Raw genomic sequence first — 26529 nt, forward strand, 5'->3', positions numbered from 1 at the left:
GGCCACTAAAGTTGTAGTACCCCTCTCGAGCCGGCTTATATCGCATTGAGAACCCACTCAACATTTTATTTTTGCACTCTTGACCGACCAAACTGCATCGTCCACCGAATTGAGTAATTCGAGAGGAGGGCTGGTCAAGAACTCTTCAGCCGATAAGTGGGCGTTTGCTTTGGTTTGCCTGGCCATTGGCAATTGAGTGGGCGTGGCTGTGCGGATACTGATTGCATATGTGTGTTTGCATGCCATTAAGGCATCGGGGGTGGTCAAATGTTTACCAATGCGATAATTAGGCGACGAAGGCGACGCAAGCGAAGCCATCGAAGGAGCTCGTCCCTGCTGCTCATTCTCACTCTCATCCTGGCCAAATCCGAAAGCAAAGACCAAACTAAAGGCCAAGCGGTGCCAATTTGCTAAGCAAACAGCCACATATGGCGACTGGAACCACCCCTCCCATGCTCGTGTGATCATGAATTATATTATAAATCCTTATAAGCATTGTGCCTCTAATTATGTCGTATTTGGCCGCTGTTGTTTGTTGTTTTGTTTGTCTGTTGTCTTGTTTGTTAGAAGAGAGTGGTGGCGAAAGCACATAAGCAAACGGCAATTACATGCGTTTGTATTATTCAAATCTGCCGTAAACGTAATTAAGCTCACGGGAGTCGAGCACAAATTTATTTTCCCCGCTCTCCAAGGCTGTCGTAAAAAGTGCGCAATCCTTTTTCCCCGCCACGTCGTGGCTTTTGGGCTTGCTTATCGGACTAATTTCCACAAAGGAATGGCTGCTCGCGTATCGCATAAATTGGCTCATTGCCGTGGGTCGCGTTGTCTCCGTGCCATTTGATTTCCTTTTGATAAGCATTGGCATTTCCCGCTGACTTTTATATTCAGTTAAAGGCTTAACTACTGCACTGCTCCAGCTCACGAGAGAAGGAAAGTGGAGCACCAGTTTTTTTTTTGGAAACATTAAAAACCAATCAGGGGCATTGTCACATAATCAGCTAGCTTACATGTGGCAGTAGTAGCAGCTACATTTTTTTTCCACTATCTCTGCACCATTACGATTATTTTTTATAAGCTCGCCGCTGGGGGGTTCATCGCTGCTGCTGCTCTGCTATCATGTCACACACAGGACCAACTCTTTGCCAACATAATAGTTTTGCTTATGAAAACAAATTCAATTTTGAAGCTGCTTATGGAAATGTTTATGCAAGATGTGAGCGCAAGTCGTATGGGGGGTGGCGTGGGGGGAAAATTAATGTCACACGAGTGAGCGAGTCGGAAAAACAGGGAAGAAAATGGGTGGCGTTGGTTGTGGGCGTTTGGACTGGGCGTGGCACACTTGGTGCATGCTGCAAGATAAACGGGTGACTCTTGGCATATTTTGCAGTACAGTTGCGCAGCGAGCTGCTAAAGTTGACTCTAACAAATTGAAAATCATTGAACGCTGCGTTCCGGACAGATAAGGTGGGGTTGGAGAAAGGGCTGCAACTGCTGCTAAAATATATTGTAGCATACATTTAAGCAAATTGCAATTAAGGTGAACAGGGGGGGAATGTTGTTTGTTTGCCAGCCATTACCCTGTGCATTGGACCGAATGTATCTATCGCTCCCAATCCCCAATACCCAGTTGCAGCAGTGCCTGCTGACAAAGTGTGCCAATATGCCACACAAAGTATGCAACAATTTGCAGCATAAATACTTTGTGCGCCACCCGTCACCGCCCACAGAACTGTGGCTGCATGCGTACTTTTTATTTACCTAGCTTTCGGTACAGCCCAGCACCCACTTTCTCCCACTTTCACCCCCACACACACACACACTGAGGCTGGATTTTAATGGATTTCTGTGCAGCTTGCTTTGTGGTTTTGGAGGAAGAAATGCGTTCTTTGTTGTGCACCATCTATTTTGTGTTCTGTTTGTCAAGGCATTGTTGCAAGGCTTACTTAAATACTTTGCTGAATCAACAAAATGTTAAATTTCCAACTGCTGCGCGTGTATTTATATTAGTGGACAGCGAAGGCTGTCTAATTGCAAACCAACAAAGCACTTAATCGCGACACACGTGTCGTATACGTAATCCACATGGCTACGTTTCTGTATGCAAATGACTGCGGTTAGTTGGCGCGCGCACACAACTATTCACACCAAATACTTCGTAAAAACGAAACTAAACTCCAACTTCCGACTGCACGACGAACACATAATCTAAAATAATTTGTGCGCGGTGAAAATTTACACCTGCTCAGTGCTACACACCTACGCGCCGCCTCCACCTTTTCGACGCCTTGCGTGTGAAACATTTTCCAGCAATTGCATGCAACAATTCTCCCCAAATGCTTAAACATTTTAGGCACGCTTTTCCGACTACGACGACGTAGTGATGGTAGTCCTTCTCTTCTTCGTCCAGCCGTGGGCGTGATTTTCTTTTCTTGGCCCACTGCCCTTCCCTCACCTCCCCAAAGGCAAAACAACGGAAGCTGGGGCTGGCAATTTCGCTTGGCTGGCGTCACGCATACGCCCCGTGTTACAGCAAATCAGCCAAGGCGGTGAATTTCAATTAAAGCCCAACCAGCGGGCGGCTCCCGCACTTGAAATGAATAACTATGTTTTCGGCTTGGGCCTTGGTTTATTCGGAATTGTTATTGACTGGGGGAGGCATCAATAGAAACCCAAACATTTTCCTTAACCAAACTGCCCGAGGTTCCATTGGCATTGGATTATTTACTTATGGGGCCAAGTTTTGGTGTATTGAAACGTGCCTAGGCCAAGTTTTCCTTGGGGTGGCGAATCGCTTTAAAATTCGCACGTAAATTCAAACGGATTAAGGGCTTGTGAAAAATTGCATCAATTTGTGTTGTTTGCATTGGACTCGCGAAAAAAAGCAGTAGACTGCCAACATAAAAATGGCAGAATTTTTCGCACAAACACCAACTGGTTCTCTCGCTTCAACTAACTTTTCACCGAGCGTGTGTGTGGGTGTATGGATTTTTATGCAAATATTTTGTCAGGTAGCCCCAAAGTCCAAAATAAACCAGCCGTGACGAGAGGACGAATACGACTACCACTCGACTCGACTTTACTCTACTCTACTCCCCATTGCGAAGCCACAGAGTTTGCTGGCTTTGCTGGCTGGCAGGACGACGTGGTGCAACTAAATCAAATCAAAACAAAAACAGCTCCGAAATGGCAACTCGGGCAGCCATTTTGGCATAACAAGCACCATGCAAATTGAGTTCCCTACCTACCTAACTACCTACCTATATGTGTGTGTGTGTGTCTTCACTTTTTTTGCCCAACTTTGGCGAGTGATTAAGTTAAAGTGTTTGGTTTAAACAAGGCCAAAAAGTAGCAGCATGTGTGTGTCTGCCTGGCGACACTTTTAAACTTAATTAAATGCCTGCCTGCCAACTAGCGAGCTGTCTCAGCCATATTTGGCGCGACATTTTGGCAGTTGGTCGTAGTTTCTCGTAGTTTTCGCTTTAATTACAAGACGTCGACAGATTTGCGATGCTTGTGGTTCAGCCCCGAACTTTGTTATTGCCCTGGGTCGTTGTTATTGCTCTGCCTCGAATTGGTCTAATACCAATACCGAGTGTTGTTCCATTTTGATGCCACTCTTTGGTTGGCCGGCCAGCAAAGCAAAACACAAAATGGAATAGCTAGGCGGCTGTATATTCTGCACATTTTTTCCTACGCCTGCCAAAAATTCAATTAACTTACATGCCAAACCGCAGCCGGCATAAAAGGGGCTCACCATTTTCGCCCGAAAACCGCAGCCAAAAATTTCTAGTTTCACTACCTCGATCCAACGTGGAAATGCGCCCCTGGTCCACGAGTTATGTCTATAAGCCGAGTTTCGTGGTTTCCTTTTCCGGTTAGGGATTTTGATATTAGGAACGAGGAAGGAACTCTTCAACTTTTGGTAACCTGGGAGCAAAGAAGACGAAGACTACACTCATGCAACAACAATAATTTAGCTAGCTTTAAGTTTTAGTTTATTTACAATTGGCACTATTAACACAAAAATGTTTTCGTTTATCTTTTGTTTCGTTTCATTTTTAATTTGCTATCACTTATTGTTGTTGCATGCATTGAAATAACCAAAAACACACAAACAAAAATGTACAAAAACGCAGTAGCAACACTGCCAACACCACAACAACATGTTCCACCGACACATCACCACCAACACCACCAACTCCTTCAACAACAACAACAACAACAACATGAACAGCAACAACAAGCACCACAACAACAACCACAACAACACCTTCACCACCACCATCAACTAGTTGCCCCAGCTCAATCGCACAATCTTTGTCAATTTAAAGAGCCACCGCTATTGGGACCCGGAGCCGCGTTCCCGCCATTCGGAGCCCCAGAATATCATCCCACCACGCCGGAGAACTGGAAGGGCGCCGCCATCCATCCCACTGGGCTGATGAAGGAGCCCGCCGGTGTTGTGCCCGGACGCAATGCTCCGGTGGCCTTCACACCGCAAGGACAGGCTCAGGTGAGTTTTCCATTGCCATGCTCCCCGCCAAGATTCCCCCCAAAAAAAAAGGTGGTGCGGAAAAAAATACAATTGTTATTTGTACACAATTTCTGATCAAGACATCCGCCCACCGCACAACCCATCCTCATCCGCGTCCCAAGACCGAATTTTAATTAACTCTTGTTGTCTTTTGCCTTTGCCTTGCCATCTTCCTGCTGCTCCTGCGAATCTTCAGGGCGCCGTCATGATGGTCTACGGCCTGGACCACGACACTTCCAACACGGATAAGCTCTTCAATTTGGTTTGCCTGTACGGCAACGTGGCACGGGTAAGTTGAAACCTTTTGTATTTACTTTTCCGGGATTTTGTAACATTTTTTTAAGAGCTAAAACAATATAACGAGCCTTTTACAAAATATGGGAAGAGAGCGCTTTTATTGACTTCCAAATAACCACCACTTAAGGGACACACCGCTCATTCCTTAACCCCTTTTGCTTATGACCTTTTGGTGAAAGAAGAAAGCAGCCATGGTAGGAAATATCCTCAACTTGCACTTAGCCAGAAAGCTGACAAAAAAAAAGAAGGAAATACGCATTTCATTGCCGCCGTTTTGCTTGGCTGTCAGCACTTTGCTGCGAAATATCAGCCGATGGATGGGGCGGGAAAAAGGGGAAAAGGTGTCTTTGGGTTTGGGTTTGGGGGAAATCCAAATCCAACCGCAAGAGCACTTTGTGTCTGTGTGCCATTTGTAAAAGTGCAAATAAAACGAAAGGCAATAAAAGGACCGAGGCCAGTGGAACCTTTGCGCCTGTATACGATGGCCGACCAGTTGGATTGGCAAAACACATTTAGATAAAGCGTTTTAGATTAATATCCCCGCCATGTGGGCATTTCGCTTCTCCTCCAATATGTGTGCGTGCTGTAGAGGGAACCGCCTCGGGACAGCAATCAGTGCAGCGTCATCAGCTTTATCTGTGGGGTACAATGAAAAAAAAAGAAAATACCTAACCCTTACTGCTAGAAAAATGGGCAAACGATTGGCAAGTCTTGGCTTGTAAATCAAAACACGATGACGACCAAAAAAGAATCCATTAAAAAGCTTTGGCGAATGGGAATTCGGAATGTGCTCATTGTTAGTCGACGGGCGAAGAAGGGAAAAACTCACTTGGGGAGCATTTAGTGCAGCTATCTAAGCCACCCAACCACCGCACCACTGAACCACCAAAACCACCCACCGAACAATGAGCTTGTGGGGAGTGCCAGCGACATCAAAGTCAAATGCTAAAAACTTCTTTGCTGTGTGCTTTCACTTTATTGCTACTATGAATCCGCCCCCTCAAGCGAGTGTGTGTGCGTGTGTGTCCTTTGACAATTGCGCTCGCCAAGGACAACGGGGTAGAATGGTTCCTTTACTTGGTTGGCTCCCTGACATGTTTTGTTTAGTTTATGTCTGTGATAAAGCGAGTCAAGGCGACTGGAGGAGAGACCACAGGAACCACTTTCACTGCACACACTGAAGTAGCTGGCAGCCGAACGTTATTCAATCCTTCAAAGGATTTATATCGTTAAGGAGCTCTCAGTGTGTCGTACAATATCACTTACCACAGAACTTCAGTTGTTTTTCCCCGTTTGGTTTGCCTTTAATTGGCTAGTATTTTGAACCACCTTTAACTCATTTACAAATGAAAGCGAATAAAAAAACATCCTCAGGGATTCATGCACGAATGTAAATCGATTTGCATGACTTCCCCTTTATTTTTTCTGCATATACCAACTGACCTCCATTAGCGAATAATTTAACTGACCTTTGCTTTCATTTTTTACCCAAACGAACTCATTTGGTCATTACTTTAGTGGGTGGCAACGATAATTCAAGGCGCGGCCATTTAGTTCAGTTTCTTTTCCCGACACTTGCACCCTGGCTTAAATGGCGTGGATGAGGAGAAAGTGAATGCCCATGCGGCAAAATTTATTGCCAACTTCCTGTCCGAGACGGAAACTACTCATTAGCCATTAAAAATGATTATGCGCAAACATTATTCACTGGTCGGAACGGCTAAGCCGAAAGCAGCACATACACTCTCCTTCTAGTGCCGCCCACAATCGCCTGCCTTTTGGCCCAACTCTTGTTTTTTGCCGAGGGTTTTTCACCCATCGGGAAAATGCTCGGTTCGCTGCGCCCGTCGCTATGCAACTGAGTTCACACAGAGAGTGAAAAGCCAGAGCTGTTGCCTCATTATAAAGTCGATGGGCATGGGGTCTGTATGTATATTGATGTGCTGCGAGTGTGTGTGCGAGTCTGTTTGGATGTATCTGTGAGTTTATGGGCCGACATGTTTGAATTGCGAATGAGAAATTGATGGCCACTCAATCAAAGTGCCGTTGCATGAGTTTCCTTGCCACTCACCCAGCATCTCATCACACCATGTGTTAGTAGTGCTAATGGGATTCCCAAGGAAAAACATTCCGGTTCTCATATCTTTCCTTGAAATTTTGCTGAACGAAGTCCGAATGCCCTAATAACCTGCTGGATTCCGGCTAACGGAAACTCATAATATATGATTTCAATAAGGTGATCCTAATAGGGTTTGGCATTTTACTGGAAGAAATTTGATTAACCTTCCAACAAAATATGTGTCGATATGGGCTGCCAAAAATGTCAAATATGAAACACGAGGAGCGACCCAAGGGAATTCCCTGAATTCCGAGCAGTTTCCTTCCGCCCCAACGAAGCAATCTGGTTAATTATTTCTGGGTCCGGGCGATGAAGTCATCATCAAATTGATTTTCAGGTTAAATGGCACGACAAAAATAGGACAGGAAGAGAGAACTTCATCGACAAGCTGCTGCTGGCAGGTTCAAAGGTTTTGAGGGGGTCCTTTAAAGGCCAAAGCGAAATACACGCACTCAATTAAATACGCATTAAAAAAACATTTGGATACAATGTTTGGGGGGCTATGGGTTTTGGGTATCCAGTTTGCTGGGGTGGGGGTGTGGTAGGGGAGCATAGGTCAGCCAGTCAGCCAATGTTGCTTTTGAGTTGCGCGTGAGCAATTAAATCAAATGGCAGAGCAGACACCATGCCACATTGCACAACAAAGCGATCTCGGGCGAAAGAGGGTCGCAGTTTAATTAACGCAGTGGCGTCGCATTAGGGTTTCTGCAGAGGGGGGTTGCAGAGTGGGCGGGGCAGGGTCAAAGTCTAGGGGGAGGTGGTGGGGTGACTGAGCAGCGCAGTACAGCACAGCTCATTAGACACGCACCGAATGTTTGCCGCCGCTGCGGCTGCGGCTGTTGACCATCCAGCAGTGAGCAGCCAGCCATGAAGCGCTCTTTGATTTGGCCAAAAGAATCCTGCTGGCTAGCGCTTATGTGCACTGGAAAAAAGCCAAGAGTATTTGAAAAATATTCATAAATGTATACCATACTCTCTCATTTAAGATGAAATTCACAGTGTAGATATATGGTGGCCTTATGTTTGCATGTTCGTAATTTCATTATCCTTTTGTTTCTGGGGGATTCAGCAGGGGTATCTGTTCGCTTTCTGCTTGACTGATTTATGGTCTATATTTATTTTTATACATTGTTTTATTTTTATGATTCCGTTTCGTGTTCCGCTTTCGGGTTTTGGTTTCAATTTCGTATTCGTATTTGTATTCGAATTCGATAAGCCTCATTTAGTTTGTATTCGCTTTTTCCCAGCCAGGCAGCCAGCTTTTTTCCCCCTTACCATTTGTACTCCATTCAGGCGTATTCATTTTGATTGCGGCCCACTTTAGTTTTCATATAGTTGCATGCGGATGTGTCAGGGGGTTCGGTTTAATTATAAGCAAATTGTTTGCCCCATTTACATACGAACCGCACTATTCCCACTCCGCAGTTGCCTCTTAGTCAGCTTTGTGATGTTTGCAGTTCATTATAATGTAATTGGGTATGCCAAGGACATGGGTAATATTTATTAATTAAATAATTCATTAAACGAGCTTATAATTTGTGCAGCAAAGAGAGTTAAATTTAACGCCCCGAGGAGCCTTTATCTTCACGTTTTTACAATTGCTTACTGCCTGCGCAATTAATTTGATCCAAGTGCCTGCAGTCATAATTAAATTCGGTTGACCCCAAACCGAGTGGAAAATTGATCAAATTGGCGAAAAATTTACTAAATGCCAAGCTTGATTCTCAGTGCGTGCACAAAAAAGAAACTGAAAACCCCGACATCAATACGCCAATTTGAGGCATTTGAAAAACAAAATTGCAGCCGACCGTCGTCCAATTTGGACAGGTGCTTTTTCTGTCCCCCACTTCTCCCCATTTTGCTGACCAACTAGCGAAAACTCGTTTCAGCTTTTTGCCAAAAGGCAGCTCCAGCGAGTTCAATGCCTGCCGGCGGCCAGAAAATTGATTTGCCAATGCAGCCAGTCAACCAGCCAGCCAGCGAAAAGCGAGTGAATGAACGGGCGAATTATCCAAGCCGAGCCGCCAGCATTTTCAATGATTTTCACTTTCTCTCGACTTCGACTCTGTTGTAATTACTCTTTGGCAAAAATTATTATGGTCAATTACTTTTATAACGCAACGCTGGCAGCGAGGTGTGAAGGATTACGAGGGAAAAGCGCATTGGTTATCCAAGTTTAAGAAAAGAAATCTTCCAATCCAATTAGACTCAGCTGCAACTTGTGCGTATTCAGCATTTTCAATATCCTATACACATAATAGTACAAGAAAGTGTCAAATGATATTTTGAATATTTGTCAAGTGAAAATCACAGGCAATGATAATATTTTCCAGCTATTTTCGGCTATTGGGCACGTACACAACTGACTTTGATGACCCAATATGAGGCAGGGCACGGCTGAAACCATTGTGGGTGTGGCTGTGATGGGCGTACACACTCATACACACACACAGAGATACCCACATAAGCTTACACAATGAATGGAGAATTAAGGACGCCATTCTGTTAAATAATTGCGTTTGAAGGAAATTTTAAATTGAATTGAATGAAAATGTAGAACTCCCCTGCACCTTGCACTCCCCTGAAATATTGGGTTAAGTGCGGGAGATGACAGCGACAAGAGAATTCAATCAGCACGAGTCACCCTTGGGCAGGTTGTGATATACATGGGTAGTGTGGGAATCTGGTAGAAACTTCATAGTGCCGGCCAGCTGGGGCGTATAATTCAATTGTGCTGAGGTGAACGTGACAGGTGTGACCAGCGTCACTTGTGGGCTTGTGGGTTGCAACAATTATGGCGAAAATATGTGATTTAACTATGATTTTTCCACCTCCTTGCAGATCAAGTTCTTGAAGACCAAAGAGGGCACAGCCATGGTGCAAATGGGCGACGCGGTGGCCGTTGAGCGTTGCGTGCAGCACCTGAACAACATTCCCGTGGGCACTGGTGGCAAGATACAGATCGCATTCTCCAAGCAGAACTTCCTATCGGAGGTGATCAACCCGTTCTTGCTGCCCGATCACTCGCCCAGCTTCAAGGAGTACACCGGCTCCAAGAACAATCGTTTCCTATCGCCGGCCCAGGCCAGCAAGAATCGCATTCAACCACCGAGCAAGGTAAAATTTTCCTTAAATCATTGTTGAAAATTTAAGAATAATTACAATTAACTATATTTGATTTTAGATTTTGCACTTTTTCAACACACCGCCCGGCTTGACCGAGGACCAACTGATTGGAATCTTCAACATCAAGGATGTGCCCGCCACATCGGTGCGCCTGTTCCCCTTGAAGACCGAGCGCTCGTCGTCGGGACTGATCGAATTTTCCAATATCTCGCAGGCAGTGCTGGCCATCATGAAGTGCAACCATCTGCCTATTGAGGGTAAAGGTGAGATAGTGTTGTGTTTAAGTGTTATTAAAAAAAGAAAAGTCAAATCTATGTGGCCACCCTTCCGAAAACCAAAAAAAAAAAAAAAAAGTTACACAAAATTCTCACTCTCTCTTTCGCTCTCTCTCTCAACCTCATTAAAATCCTTGGCATCTCACGCCCCAATAAGTAGGCAACATAACTTTTTCGCCCACCCAAAAAGTCCTAGCCAAAAGTTTCGGCAGCTATTTTGCATGGCCTTTCGACTTGTGCTGTTGTTCTGTTGTGCAGCAGCCGCACGTCAATATCACACCACCCACCAACCATTGCCACCAAAAAGCATCGCCCAGCACCCAGAACGGAAAAACCAACACCATTCACCATCCATCCCATCCAGCAAAGCAAACTTTAACCTTTCGCGTGTTTCTTTGCGTTGTTTTTTGGGCAACAAACTTTCTAGTAACGTCGCTGCCTGCGATGAAAATTTTAATTTGGTAATTAAGATAAACAATTTCAGTTTCAGTTTGCAGTTATTCATAAATGGGTCGCCACATCCCCAACCCTCTCTCTGGCAGGCATTTCTCTAACAATTAGTCTCAGGACTCGCGGCTCGTTTACAAATGGGTTGACGACCGATATAAAAGTTTTCGCATAAATATTTCACCAACAGCAGGTCGCCTGAAAACAAATTACTATTCCGCAAACTCTAGCGTTTTATGAGCATGTTTACATGGGCGATATTCATTTGACATTCCGAATATTTAGCATTGCACTTGCCTCAAAAAACAGCTTACACACACACCAGGGGGCTGGTGAAATCGATTTAGGAAAGTGGCCAACAGGACTGTTCGTTCAATGCTCATGCATAAATTGTCGATATCCTCGATTTGATTATTTGTCGTTGGCGCATTTGTGATGCTGATGCTGCTGCTGCGAGGGCTGCTCGAGTGCATGGTAAATAGTAATTAAAAGTGTAAGGAACGCAAACACAATCGCACGACAAATACATAGACCTAGACCATCATGGCCATGCTAGTGTTCATGCCCCTTTCGCAAATGGAAATGCAAATGCAAGTGCATGCCGATTGCAAACACGGGCCACATTGCGTACTTTCAGGCGGTAGAATTATGCTAAAAGCAAATATATGGCTCTTTTCACCCTCTATCGAACATGCACACACACCACACACGCATACGGTGTGCCACAATGCTGTTTCCGCATTTAAGGGATTCTGATTGCTAGGCATAGGATCCATTCAGGCAGCGTTCCCTAATTGGCAAAAAGGCCCCATTCATTTCCAACCCATCGCTCAACCCCTCCAATACCTCGAATACCTCGAATACCTTCGCACAATCGAAGATTGCGCTTGCAAAATCAATAAAACTAAATTCAAGAATATACAACACTTATACACTATACTACACCATAACTTAATGAATAAATATGCCAGCATATAACCATTGTTTTCGCCAACGAACCACACCACCTTATACATCTTTTATGCGTGCTCTCTCCCCCTTTTCCCCAAAACAGGCACCAAGTTCCCATTCATCATGAAGCTGTGCTTTTCCTCATCCAAGAGCATGAACGGAGCCTGGAACAATGCGACCAGCGAGGGCATGATCGAGAAGGAGAACGAGGGTGACACCAAGGTGGACATCTACAATTGAGATTTGATTACGATTGTGTAAGCAAAAGCAAACAACAACCGGCTTAACTAGAACACAATACAGAACAAAACTGGAAGAGAGGGGTATTGGTCGCCTACAACTACATGCAAAAGACAACAGCAACAGCAAATGCAGCAACAAATGTGCCACCAACTGCAACAACTGCAACAACTGCAACCACTGGAGCTTCAACAAACGATCGATCCACCCACTTGATGATGGCTTACACATTCGACATGAAAAGCGGGAATTTCAAAACAAATTGATTGCTAAATCAACTAAACAAGAAACTAAACCAACAAAATATGAATAATGACAAATGACAAATGAAAGGAAAAACACACAAGAAAAACTAATTACAATTAATTCAATTAGGCGCAAACGCATGTAACTTTTCTACGAGCCATTTGCATAGATTTACTGAATTCCACCATATATCAATTCAGCTAATTAGTATGACCGCCTATGTACGATATGGCCTCGTTCAAAAGCCACACACACTTGATGCACATTACATTACATTGAATTACATGCGTTTGCGTTGCAACAACAAAAAAACAAGTAAAAATAATACAAAAAAATTGAATTGTTATTATTGTTAAAATGAAGCATTAGGACTTTCTCACACAACAGCAAAGAAGAAAATGGAATCACTCCAACCAATTGTAAACTATGTAATGTTTAATTGATAAAAAACGACAAACTAAACCAAAAATAAATAATTGTAATTCAAAACACGAAAGCATGTTAAAATAACTCAAGAAATTCCCTCCCTCCCTCCACTCGCTCCTCTACCCCAAAATGCACGCAACTTCCACTTTGACCCCATGTAACCCCATACCCCTGTCATATACCCCTTACAATCCCCACGGCAGACTTCTGTATAGGTAATGTAATATGATTTTCATTTGGATACGAAAATATTATTAGTGCAACAAAAGGAAACATTTCTTTGGACAATATTTCGACAAGTATTCGGGCGTGAGAAAAAGTCTTAAAAAAAATATTTATTGAAAAAGGAATATTTGTGTAAATTAAAACCAAAAATTTAGCAATTTTAAATAAAATTTATTAGTTTTAGTTATGCAAAATCGAGCACTGCACCACGTTTAAGGCAGTTGATCTAACAAGTTTTTTATTTTAACGAATGTAAAACGAGCAGAGGAATGAATTAAAAACTTGCACAAGCCAATGTTTTTACTATTAACAAAACAAGAAAAAGACAAGATGGTAAACATAATTTTTGTGCTTAATTTACAAAGTTGAAAAAGGCATAAATTTATATGTATGAGATGTATTTGTATTTATATTAAAATTAATTTTAATTTACACTAAATGTAAAAAGCAAAATAACTAAAACAAAACAAAATATTAAAAAAAAAATAACAAGCTAAGATAAAAGATGAAAAACTACAAGATAATTTAGTTAAGTGCAAATCGAAAGAGCATCTAGCTTAGTTAAAAAAAAAACAAACAAAAACAGCATCGTTCAGACATGCAGACAGAAGAAAACATACAACAAAACAACATATTTTTGAGGCGTTTTAAAATTGGAAGACAGAGCCAAACATTTCAAAACTCCAAGTGAAGTTAGCAAAGCAAAGCTACTACTAAAGATGGGTGAGGGCGTATTGCAAATGCGAATAAAAGTAGACGAAAACAAAAGAATTAAAGATATCAGCAATAAAGCAACAGCAACAACACCATATCAAAGGCGTATGTTAGATTACCTATAATACAAGTATAAACATAAATCGAGATGAAAGATGCAAGATGCAAGATTATAATGTAAACACCATAATCAATGAGTTCACTTGAGTTGTATCGTTTTATTTTTAAGCACCATCTGTCGGCAGCTCGAGTCCCAAAGAGATCCGAGCTCGAAACTGCCCGCCAGAGGGCGTTGTTCTAAACTAAAACTACATTTGTTTTTAATGCAAATCAACGAATACACAATACATACATAACATAATGCTAGGGCCGCTAAACGAATTTTCTTCACACTTTGCGTAGTTCACAGCTCGACGAGATTGTTGGGCCTTCACACGTAGATCATTTCATTCATTTGACTATCAGTAATACTATGTGCAATTTGGGCTTTAAACGAGACTTCGCTTGTTCTATTTAATTTATTGCAGTTTTCATTTCTCATTTCGCTCACTAGTTTGTGTAATTATTTCAAGTGTCTTAGTTATTATGTAAATTGTTTTGTAATCCTTAATTGTAAAATATTTTTCTAAAAATTAAGTATTATTGTACTTAATTTGTATAATTAACATGATTTAATGTCGAAACGAGAATTAATTATAAAGAAGCAAATAATCTCGTTACAATCTTAATGATAAATATTCATTTTTAAGAACGTAAAGCAACAACGATCTTAAAGCTCCTAATTAGATCATAATCAGATCAATAAACAAATTACTATAATACAATATTATATAATATAACATAAATAATTACAAACTTGGTAGCTATTTAATTTACGAATATACAAATTGTAATCTGAATTTTATATTGTTAATAGTTTATTCGACATTTAACACAATTTATTTTGTGTTTATTTTTCTTAAATCTAATTTTGTATGAGTAAAAATAGAAACAAGTAAATATATTTATATATTTAGCTGGTGAAATCGTTTGGTACTTGCCTAAAAGGAGGCACGGCAATGTCAGTTAAATATATAAAATTATAAATATATTTATGCGTGTATTTATATGATTTGTTTTATTTAATATTTAAATTTTGTTGTTATTTTTTAAAGCGTATTTTTTAAGCCCAGAGTTTGTAACATGCGCGCTCATATTTTGATATAAATATATATATGTAAAAGAATCTGGCAGTTGTATTTTTATTTTATCACCATCAGCTTTTTGTATGTTCTAATAGGAATTGAAACATGACAAATAATTTGCTTTTAAACTATAGAAAACTCGCAAAGCATTTAAAGCAAAGTATAGTTAAATAGCATCCTTCAACGCACATCCTTTTCTATTCTTATTTTCGGGTATTGAGAACAGCGACTATGGAAAAATAAACCTAAACTAAATTATATGCCAAATAATCTCTAGTGTTATCCTGAATTTTGAACATATCAAAATTTTGAAGCATTCAAATTTAAGGCCCTAAGTTTTGAAATTATACAATTTAGGCATTACTAATGTAAATGTAAAAAAATGAAATACTAAAACCCGGAGCACTTTTCAATAAGCAGCAAAACTGCAAACAGACATAATCCTTACAACCCTCTACGAAAACGCCAATAAGAATTGTATGTAAGCATATAGAGCAAACAAAGATGAAAAATCGAAAAAATAGATATGTAAGGTATAATTTATAATAAGTAATTACTTTAAAGTATTATTTGAAAAAACAATTTTAAAAAATTTGAAAACTAGGACAATTTTTTTACGTTTTTGCGCTTACGTTCCCAAAACTAAATTTAGCAAGAAACTAATCTCCTAGTAGCAATTATTTAACTATAATTTTAACGCATTCGAAATTAAATAAAAGAAAAATTAGTCAAATTTCGTTACAAAATTTTGTTGAATTGAAACAAGATTATTTAAAGGTTGTCAATAAGAAGAACTTGTTACGAAGGCCTTCCCAAACCGCTGGCTTTTTGCTAATTGCATGTCATTTTGTGTAGCGATTTATTTATTATGAGTTCATTTAAATTACGTTTGCAATTGCCTCGTAGTTTTCAACTCCAAAAAAAGAATAATGCTCATGGGGTAAAAGGTAGGTGCTGTTTTTAAAGTAACAACTCACAATTTTCTTGAACTTGTCCACCCAAACAAACATTGGTTCGTTCGGAGTGCCATTTTCCCAATGGCAGGTCCATATATTTTAAATGTATTTTCAATGAATTGAGTTTAGTTCGTTAGTCAATTCGCCTAATGACACCAACTACACAAATGGACCAGTTTATTCAATACTGAATTGACAACCACCAAGAATCAAATCAAAACAAAATGAAATTATTAAAATTTGTGAAACCGTCCAATTATGAAACAGCAACACTGATGACACCACACACGAGTTGAAAACTGGGTACATTACTACTTTAAAGTGGGAGAAACAGCGGAGCAATGCTCTCCAGTTTCTGAAGTGTCTTTCACTGAGCTTTAGCCTTATATTGCAAACTTTTTGGAGCAAGGATTTTTAGCGACACCAGCGAGTTTCCGTCTTCGGTTTGCGCTTTTCGACCTATTTTACTTCCATGCCGCTTGAACATGCTTACCAGTTACGAGCCGCATTCAGATTGCTAAACACATCTACGATCCTGTGAGAGCTTTGGTTTGCTACTATTGTTTTCTGTTTTTTAGTTGGATACCCCGAGAGGCAAATGAGAAACACTAAACAAAACAAGAACTTTGTACACCGAAACGAATTCATAATAATCTAGAATGTGCATGTGCATAATGAGAACAAAAGAAAGAAATAACTAAAGGATAAAGAAACCTATGAAAACAAATGAATAAAAGATGAATAACTAAAACTATATTCTTATAGGCTTATAGTTTATACTTACATACACACATACAAATACTTATATACATAAATATTTATATATAAATATATATATATATCAGAGATCATAACATACATAGTAATACGACACTACATCCACATACATATATACATTCAAATATAGTTTTTAATAAGTGAGGAGGTAGCGCGAGTCAATTTTAAAAGCAAGAAAATCTTAAACCATGCAAATCTTAAGCAAGATGCGCAAATATTAACAAAGAAGTTACTTTGGCGTTATTAGTAATGCAATTACATGTATGAGAAGCGAATACTTACATAATTACACCACAAATTACACCCACTACACAACAGACACAGACACCGACACAGACAAACAACCAGGAGACACAGACACAGACATAGACAGACAAAGGACGAAGGAAAGTTTTTAGGGGCAAACGGACAACTGCATAGTGTAGTCGTATGCGTAATTACTGGTGATAATTTTGAAAAAAAAAACTAATACAAATCAAATAATATGAGTAATTTTAACATAAGCAAATGCTAGCACGTTTGAATTTCCAATAGATGTCTATTATGTATTAGAAACCTATATAAATATATATTGACGATTCCTTATTACACACACACATAAACACACACACCTTAATGTCTTAGTGTGCAAGTATGTAAAAAACAAATAAAAAACCATAAGAACATGTAAGCCACAACGCAACGTAAACGAAAATTGCAAGAAACGAAATTCGATTCGAAATCATTTCCCCCCACGAACAAGACGAGTATTAGTGTGTTAGGCCTGGTATTTAGCTGACATTATTTAGTTCCCCGACATGCAGCATAAGTAAACCCATACACACACACACACACACACACACACACACACACACACAGCCAGAGGTCCGATCAAGAACCTATTCCTGGGAGCACCGCCGCCCGGCTGGGACCTAAGTAATTTATTAGCAATTTAAAGCTCCCAGATGCGAGCGGGTTGCCCTGCTCACAGTAATTGCATACTTTCAGGCTGCAATTAGTTGGTGTATGTGTGCTGGTGCTTAGGCCTTTTGAATGCAGGAGTATATGCTCCGCAGGACCAGCAGTTTATCAGCACTCCGATGTGGCAGCCATGACGATTCCATTTATAACAATAACCAACCGGTTGTAAGCCATCGCATACACACACACAGAGACACACTCGAGGACAGAGACACTACAGGAAACGCACACACTCACATAAAGCCAAACCGCAGGGCAATTGTGCAATATAATTTGACTTGTGTTCGATTAAAACACACACAGACACAGGCCACCCACCACCCACACCGTCATCTAATAATAATAGCTATGTTAATATGCAATTTAGTTGAATTTTCGTTGATCGGTTTAGTTTAGTTTAGTTAGTTCAGTCTTTAATTTAGGGTTTGCTGTGTGGCGGAAATGGGTTCTGAATTTGACACCACACACATACACTTGTTAAACTAATCCACCGAATAAATACAATCTCATTAACTAAATTTAAATTTAAATTTTAAAACAAGCCAATTTCGCCGTTTCCGCCTTTAGCTTCGAATTTCTCATTGCGTTCGGGCAGCGGGTTAACATTTATTTTACACACCAAGGACGCGACTGTATTGAACGCTGCGAGGTGTAGCAACTTATGTGGAATGTGGATGGCAGTCGACTGTAGGGATATCGAAAATCGAATACCAAATAGGGACAAATTTAAATCGAACTTTCTAAGTGTTTAGTTGAAGAGTCGTTAGCCATTCGTAATATGCTAATACATAGGTGTAATAAGCTAGTAATGTGAAAACCGAAGACACACTACTCTTGCATACATAACACGCATACACACACACATACATAATTATATAGTAAGTACACGTATGACATACATCAACACTCGTACATAAACGCATACATAATACTTACATACATATGTATAAGCCTATGGAATGCAACATAATCACAGCAAAGTCCTTTTGATAACCGATTTTTGACTATGTACGAACTAATTTTTAAAATAATTCTGCGTCGCATTTACACACAGGCACACAGACATAATCAGCCATAACCAGACATATATATACATATATACGTTTATATCTATATATACACACATCAATCTTATCAGGCGAGGCAAACGCATTAACAAACCGCAAAAAAAAACAAACGTAAAAATATCATGTACTGCACAGCAAATTTGCGTAAACAGGAAAAACAGTCGAACCAACTCACACACACACACACACGAACAAACACAAGTAATGGACACAATGAACAAATTATTAGAAACTATTCAAAACTACTATTTATTAAATGTTGTTAGCATCAGAAAACCGAGAATAAGCAAATTATGAAATCGCTGTAGTGCAAATGCAAAAAAAACTTAAGAACAAAGAAAAATTGTAAAACCATCATTGAAACTTATTTATTTTTAAGCCAAACGTTGCGGCAAGCAAAAACACAGCGGAAAATAACGAAAACCAAAAATTTTTAAACATTAACAGCCACTTCAACAAAACCACAACAAAAACAAACAGTACATAAAATACAAATTCTTTGATCTTAAACCAGAAACCCAAAAACGAAAACGAAAAACAAATAAATGAAAAACTTAAACTTATACACAAAAGAAACTCGAATGAAAACTTTGTTTTATTTAAGTACAATTAGTCCCGCAGTAGTACAACTTCTACACGGAAAGAAATAAGATGTAGCTAGGATCAATAATTAAATCTCAGCTGCTTTTCGAATTTACATTCACTAGAGCGAAACCAAAATTACTAGGGTTCAAATTCAATTCTCAAATGTGTGCAAACGAAAGAATTTACTGCATACTTTTAGACACTTTTGGAAATGATTTTGCACCCTTAGTGATTTTCGTGACATGAAACTATTCAATTGATCTAATCATCTTGTTTTTTTCCTGTGCATCGATTTCAAATCACCTGACTCACCTATACTTTTGTCATATTTGCAGTTAGCAACAACAACATTACAACAAGTACAGCTAGTACAGTTAGTGGAAACTACAACAACAACAACAAGCACCTCAGTCACCAAGCCCAATAAAAAACCAACAAACCAAAAAAACCAATCCAATCAACAAGAACAAACAACAACAACAACTACTAAAAATAACAATAACCACCTCCATTACAAGTACAACAACAAGAACAACAACAGCTACAACAATAACAATTAAGATTCGACATTGAATCGCGAAGCATTTTAAGGTCTTCCATTTAAATTAATTTCGTTCCATAAGATAGTTTTGCTAATTTATTGGACACACACTTAGTTAGCCACTTTTAAGTTGCTTGCTGCATGTGGTAAGTAATCTTAGTGTCTAACTAACTAGTTGAACTCACTAAGTAATTCACACACATTGAAGGTCGAGGTTAAATGAAAATCGATTAATTTTGTTTAATATAGTTGGAAATAATAAGTAAATATTTGTTGAAAATAATGAGTATATATTTGTTAAGCAAAAGTGTGGAGTAATTTATTTCGATTTGCTTCAATTAATGGTTGCTGTTTTTTAATGTGTATGTATAATTTATCAGTTAAAATTTAGCTTTTTCAGTTTTTCAAACTAAATCTCATTTGCCACACTTCAGTGGAACTCTTTGTGGTCTGGTCTGATTTAAAATGTGGCAGGAAAATCGCAGAAAAACAATTACCACCCACTGAACTGTAAAATAGAATAATCTGCGAAATAACCTAATTAACTGCAGCCCATGGTAAATTAATTCAATGCCTCGCATAAACAAAATAAACAATGACGGCTGATAGCGTGCAGATAAATGAGAGATTTCACAAAATATTTAAACATTAAAATTGGTTTTATTCTCCTTTAAATTCACTTCAAAAGCGACTCACTTTAAACCATTTTTAACCCAGTTTCTGGCTCTTTCAAGACGTTTAAAAACCAGTTTTAAAACTGGTTAACCGTCTGCCGTGGGGCCGCTTTTCCAATCATTTTCCGCATGACCGATTTTGCGAAATTGCATTTAACAATGTTTAATTAAAAGAACTGACCGCCGGCTGGTTGCTTGCCAGTTTAATCTAGGGGCAAACTTTTAAAATGCGACCCCTGCTGCAAGACGAACAAATTTGTTGGCCAGAAAGGGTCAATCGGATGGGGGCAGGAGGAGAATCATTTATCAAACGACTTGGTTGGAGCCACATATCCTGGCCCCAATTGACCCCCTTCAATCTGAAACTAAATGCCTGAGCCTTCGATTCTGTGTTTGTGTTTGCGACTCAATAAATTATTTACTTAAGCCGAACATTATGTAAAGCAGCGGATTCTCCATTGGTCCGCTCTAATCCTTTGTCTATTATTTCATTTCCCAGTCGGGCAGAAGAAAGTCGGGCCAGGAAAACCAAACGACTTACACAAATATTCCATTTAAAATGCATTGCCTTTTTCCCTGCCCAATGCCTTTGGCTTTGACCGAGGATAAGGATGTAAGCCAGGACTTGGCCCATTTGTCCTTTTGCTCGGCCTGTTTTTGCCTGCTTTTGCAGCCTCTTAATAGCAGAAGCGTGTATTTATCTATGCCCTATGTGCTCCCTTTGTGAGGTGGAGTTGAGGAGTTGAGACCGCAACAATGGACCAAGTACAAATGCAGCTGTTTCTTTATTTATCTACCAGGATTAATATTATTTCAGTCATGTTATTGTGCCACTTTTTTTTTTTTGGTTGCCTTGCAGTTGGCGTTAAATTGCATGTCGCATGTCCGCTGTGCTGTGGCCATTGATTGATGGCAGTTGCTGGAACTCAGCAGCCATGACAAACGCCAAATTGTTTGTCTACCAAGCCAAAAGGAAAATAAAATAGTTAAAATAAATAAATTGCTCTTGAAATTGCGTACAAAGTTGGCAGTTCGTGGAAGCTGACTGAGTTAAATCAATTTGCTTGTGGCCTACACTTTGAATTCAAATATGTTCACCGGTTTCCAAATTGCGTTTACTGCGGCTCCATCGATCCATTTGCCATCGCTTCTTTTCATTAAAGGACACTTTTTTCTAGAATGAACGTAAAGAGCTTATTTACCACCAAACAATTTCAGCATTCAAATTCGCTCCTCACTGAGTCTTACATTTTTTAAAGTAAACGAAAAGGGACCAAACTTTAGTTGCTATAATTCTTCATTACCTTGAGTTTCGATTTTATTTCGCAACCACATGACACAAATCCAGATTTAACATATAGCCTTGATATATGTTCTTGCTAAGATGAAAAAAGCCAACTGAATACCAGTGTACACTTGAATCTATATTGTCCAATTTACGCGAAATCGAAATGTACATACTGAATCACATAATTGTAAATTGAAACTGTTGAATCTCGTTTGTAAAGTTAAAAAAAGAAAACTAAAGCGCATGCATTTACCACATAGAATGTGTACATATGCACAAATTCGCTTGCTTTGTAAGGTTTATTTTATATTTTTATAAATACGTTGCAGTAAGATAATAGCGGTAAATGCACACGAATTGTAAAAAATATTTAAGATATAAAATTCACTTTATTTATAGGAATACTCATAAAAAAAATGAATAACGAATGGGTCCATAAGTCAAATGGAAAGTCACAATATCATTCTCAATAAGTTGCTCAATTTGCTTCGCAAAGTGATTTACCGATTTATCATTCTCTATTTTCATATGTGTACAACTAAATAAATGTATTTTAGGCATAAGCGAAACACAATAATGCAAGCAACAAAATTTCAAGTAAACATTAACGTTAACGATAACAATAAATAACACCAATTCAGTGATTGGAAACACAGCGTTTGAGAGCTGAAAGAAAAATAGCTTAGTGTCAATTGTCTTTCAATTATTTAGAAATGTGCACAATAACTACTGCAGATCTATAGCTGCTTATACCTAATTATAGATAGAATTACGAGTAGATGTAACTGCACCACACGAACTTTTATTTACAATTCCAGTGTATTTGGAATAGCCTAATTTAAATACAACAATTAAGCGAGACGAAGCTCGGCCAAATGCATCTTGTTATGCGAGCCAAGAAGAATGATCCTAATGTCAATTTCAAAGTAAAACTTAAATGTAGTTGTGTAATATATATAGTACATGGCAACTAGGCATAATTACTCCACATTAATGTATTATTAACACCTAAGCTAGGCTAAAACATAATCCACGTGCAATTCGAGTCACTTTGGCCCGCCAAAAGCCAATTATTTTGCAAATTCAGCAAATAATGCAGGGCATGCGAACATACATATGTAATAAATGCACTTTAATGGGCTAATCGCCACACCACACAAAAATCCACCAAAAAACAAAAAGCACACTGACTGGCATACACACACATATCTGAAGTTGATTACGCCAGAAAAGCGCAGCATTACAATGCATTGTATAAAAGTTGAACGAAGCAATTTGAAAAACGTGATTTAGATTTTTTCTCACAAAACAAAAAGAGATTCAAATGTGATTTTGCTATACTAACAAACAGTGGGGGAAAACGCGAGTAAACGGAAAAAAAATCAAATTTAACAAAAGAAAATGAATTGAAATGAAATAAACTGTATACATATGTACTGTGTTAAATTCCACGGCTTTTGTTGATGGTTTTGGAATTTCGTTAGCGTATTTGTGTAGAATACTCGTAGGTAACTTTACGTAGCATACTTATGTGGGCTGCTGCTGTCAACGATTTTGACTCGACTAATGCCGCCAGAGCCTTACTCTATCTTGCTGTTTCTGCATTTTAAATTGCAATTGAAATTAAAATGGAAATTGAAATAGAAATTGAAATGGAAATTGAAATGGAAATTGATATTGAAATGTTTATTTACTATTCGTTTAACTGACTAAATGTATAAATGGAGTCCAAGTAAAAGCCACCGCCTCTATTTCTAAATAAACTTAGTGAGAATTGTGAACAAATTGTGTCTATATCTATACATAGTGCATATACATACCGACAACAACTATACATAATTACGACAACTAAACCAAATGCGAACTACATATATGTATGTGACTGTATGTAACGTATTACGAATCTACGATAGGGTATACAAGATCGGGCCGTTAATGCCGCATTTGAATGTATTATTCAAGATAGTTATATACAGCATATACACAGATATTATACATACTTATATACCAGCGCATGATTAACTATTAAACTATATACATACGTGTAGATATATACAACATAATACCGATACGCTAATCCTTTTTGGACAACTTTTTCAATGTTGCTACTACGTACGAGGTACTACGTAAACCAAAGAACAATGCATAGCTACGATGTCAAAGTGCAACAATTAATAAATAGTAGGCGAATTGTAAATTGTGGTGCAACCTGGTCGAGTATAAAGCCAAAACTAAAAGGAAAATGAAAATGAACTTTAATAGCAGCCGTTGCAGATCCACTTCCAGGGTGGTCGAAGCACAATCGTTTTCACCGGGAAAACTCTGCCCCCAAAAAATTTGATTTGATTCTACTTAGCAAGCTTTTGAACTCATTCCTGCCGGCACCACTTTAATTTACCCAAAACTACCCACCAGCTACTCTAACTCCTAAACTATACAAGTCCCTTTCCAAAGCAGATGTATAGATATTTAGATATATCATGTGTCTCACCAACGATGCCATCACTATAAGAGAAGCTCTTCTAAACGCTGACTGCAGAATACCACCATGTTAAAAACAACTAATAACTAAACCGAAAAACCAACAAAAAACCAAAAAAAACTAAAGCTAAAAGTACAGATAGAAGGCAAATCCTAACTAACACGAGAATATTTAAAAGGGAGCATTGGGCGAAAGATAAACCATAATCTATCTTTGTGGCAAACTTTCGGCCGACTTGCGGGATCGCTCATCAGAATCGTACTTACAATTAGAGTGTATACAAGCGTAAATCGAGTAAATTGACTAGCGTATAAAGTATATTTTATTAGTAGCGAAATTTAAATGGTAACTAACAGTAACAGTAACAGTAAAGGTAACGGTAAACGTAACAGGATAACAGAAACAGTAAGGATGGAGTAAATGTTAAAAATAAATAATAACTATTAAAGCTAGATGTAAGTGTCTATTGAAGAACATTGCAAGCTAACACAAGAAATTGCAAATTCAACCAACAAAATGTTGTTAAGTTTTCCGCTTTATGTGTCAAATTAGCTAATGATTGTAATTAACATAACGAATAATACAAGCTTAACGAATAATACAAGAAAGTTGTGGTAACCTAACCAAACGAATACTAAAAGGCTAACTCATTTTTGAACTGTTGGCTAAGTGGCATGATTTTAATTGTAAAGAAATTATTTAGGTTTACAACATTCGCTTGAAGGAGAACTTTTATTTTCACTTTTAATAAACATTAAGCATTAATACCGTAAACCAAAGAGAAAACTTTAAAAGACAAATGCAAGTCAAGCAGAATCGTTTAAATACATTTCTAAATGTAATTCCGAAATGCATATAGGCTAATTGGGGATTCAAGGAATCTGAACAAGGTACTGCCGGTACCCCAAAAAAAAAACAATAATAACTAACAGAGAAATGAAATATTATGAAAATCTATGCAGACAAATATTGTAACAGCAACCGAAAAACCAAATTCAAACGCGACAAAAGTAAATTAAAATAAAATATTAAATTAAAAAAAAAATGTACCACTTTTCTTTTCTTATATTACGGATTATCCAATTTTTGTAAACCAATTCCGTAAACAGCTCCCGCTGACTGCTGCCCCAGGAGTTGGCTCCCCATCGCATTATCTGAAGTTCAAAATCCGGCTGATTGCGACTGCAACCAACCAACTGCAATGGTAAAAACTTTCCTCTTGCACTGCGAAATGGTTATGGGGTTCCGCTGAGCTGGGTTTTTGCTGGTGACATCCTCATATCCTCCTGGTCGCTTCGGTTTCATTTCGCCCGCTTTCCAACTGCGCTGTTATGGCAGCGGTTTCCCATTCCACAGATACACGTTCCAGCGAGGGGAGTGCTTAAAGTACTGATGAAAATGTTAGCTATCTCATATAAGCTGAAAATGTGGATATGCGGTCAGTATTTAGCATATTTAAGATGGAACATAAAAACTTCTTAAGCTTTTTTTTAATAATATTAGAAAAACAAACTGAATACTATTTAATATATGGTTTAAATTGAATTCGGTATATTTTAGAGTTTCAGCTCTCTTATTACATATCCAATATTAATATTGTTGTGCCATCCAAACTGTCATTTAAAGGGACAGGTCGAAGCCAAGCGAAAACCAAATAAAAAGCAGACAATTAATATTGTTCACTGTCAAATCGTGGCACTTAACATGGCCCAGATTGCAACGCGTTGCCTGGTTTGGGTGGTCAATATGCAAGAGATTGCCTTACCGGCTGCAGAGCAGCGTATAATTGACTTGACTAGAATGTTGGTGGTGGTGGCTGCGGAGGCAAATGTCTTCATTAGTTTAATTGCAAACATTATTATTGCACACCAAAAGTTGCACTTGAATGCGCGGAGCAGGCGGAGAAGTTCGCTGAGCTCGACTCATTTGGCCAACGATTCTCGGCCAAGAGAGATAATGAGGCAAAAGGCCAGAAGCTGGTGGAAAATGGCATGAAAACAAAGTGATTTTTCCTTGTTTTTCGCTTTGGCGTTCGCTTGTATTTTTTCTACTTTGCCGCCTCTGCATAAAATGGCTAAATTATACAGATAGAAGGAAATCTCTGGCAGCTGCCAAAATGCCAGGCAGTTGGCTAAGTGGGTAAACTTCGCCGGAGTGTTGCAATTCTTTAAACGTTTTTACTTTTAATTTTGTTAATAGACTTGTTCCATCTTAATTAAAATGCCAAAGAGCGTAGAAGGCAAAATACAATGCAAAAGACTGGCAAAAGGAGCAAAAACTGTATTGATTTAAACTTAAGACATTCCCATGGAATGGTTTTTTGAAAGGGAGAGCTTATATAAAGCGGTTTACCATTTAGTCCTCTTTTATAACAAGAAAAAGTCATCTTATTTTGTATATAACCATCTGTTGTTG

General features: G+C 38.9%; 1 protein-coding gene across 24 annotated transcripts in view; it reads left to right on the forward strand.

Moving 5' to 3' along the window:
- The window catches only part of LOC6530918 (heterogeneous nuclear ribonucleoprotein L), a 108568-nt gene extending 89442 nt beyond the window's left edge, over positions 1-19126 (forward strand). For 16 of the 24 annotated variants that reach the window (XM_039372661.2, XM_039372665.2, XM_039372664.2 and 13 more), the window contains 5 exons: positions 4332-4513; positions 4731-4823; positions 9792-10067; positions 10135-10339; positions 11853-19126. In XM_039372661.2, coding sequence (XP_039228595.1) covers positions 4332-4513; positions 4731-4823; positions 9792-10067; positions 10135-10339; positions 11853-11989 — 893 coding nt within the window. In that variant the 3' untranslated portion in view covers positions 11990-19126. Of the gene's footprint in view, positions 1-4136; positions 4514-4730; positions 4824-9791; positions 10068-10134; positions 10340-11852 lie in introns of all 24 variants that reach the window. The other 8 variants (XM_039372659.2, XM_039372655.2, XM_043206940.1 and 5 more) reach the window with 2 other exon arrangements.
- The last annotated feature ends 7403 nt before the right edge of the window (positions 19127-26529 follow it).

Source organism: Drosophila yakuba, chromosome 2R, assembly GCF_016746365.2.
Source record: "Drosophila yakuba strain Tai18E2 chromosome 2R, Prin_Dyak_Tai18E2_2.1, whole genome shotgun sequence".
Classification (NCBI taxonomy): domain Eukaryota; kingdom Metazoa; phylum Arthropoda; class Insecta; order Diptera; family Drosophilidae; genus Drosophila; species Drosophila yakuba.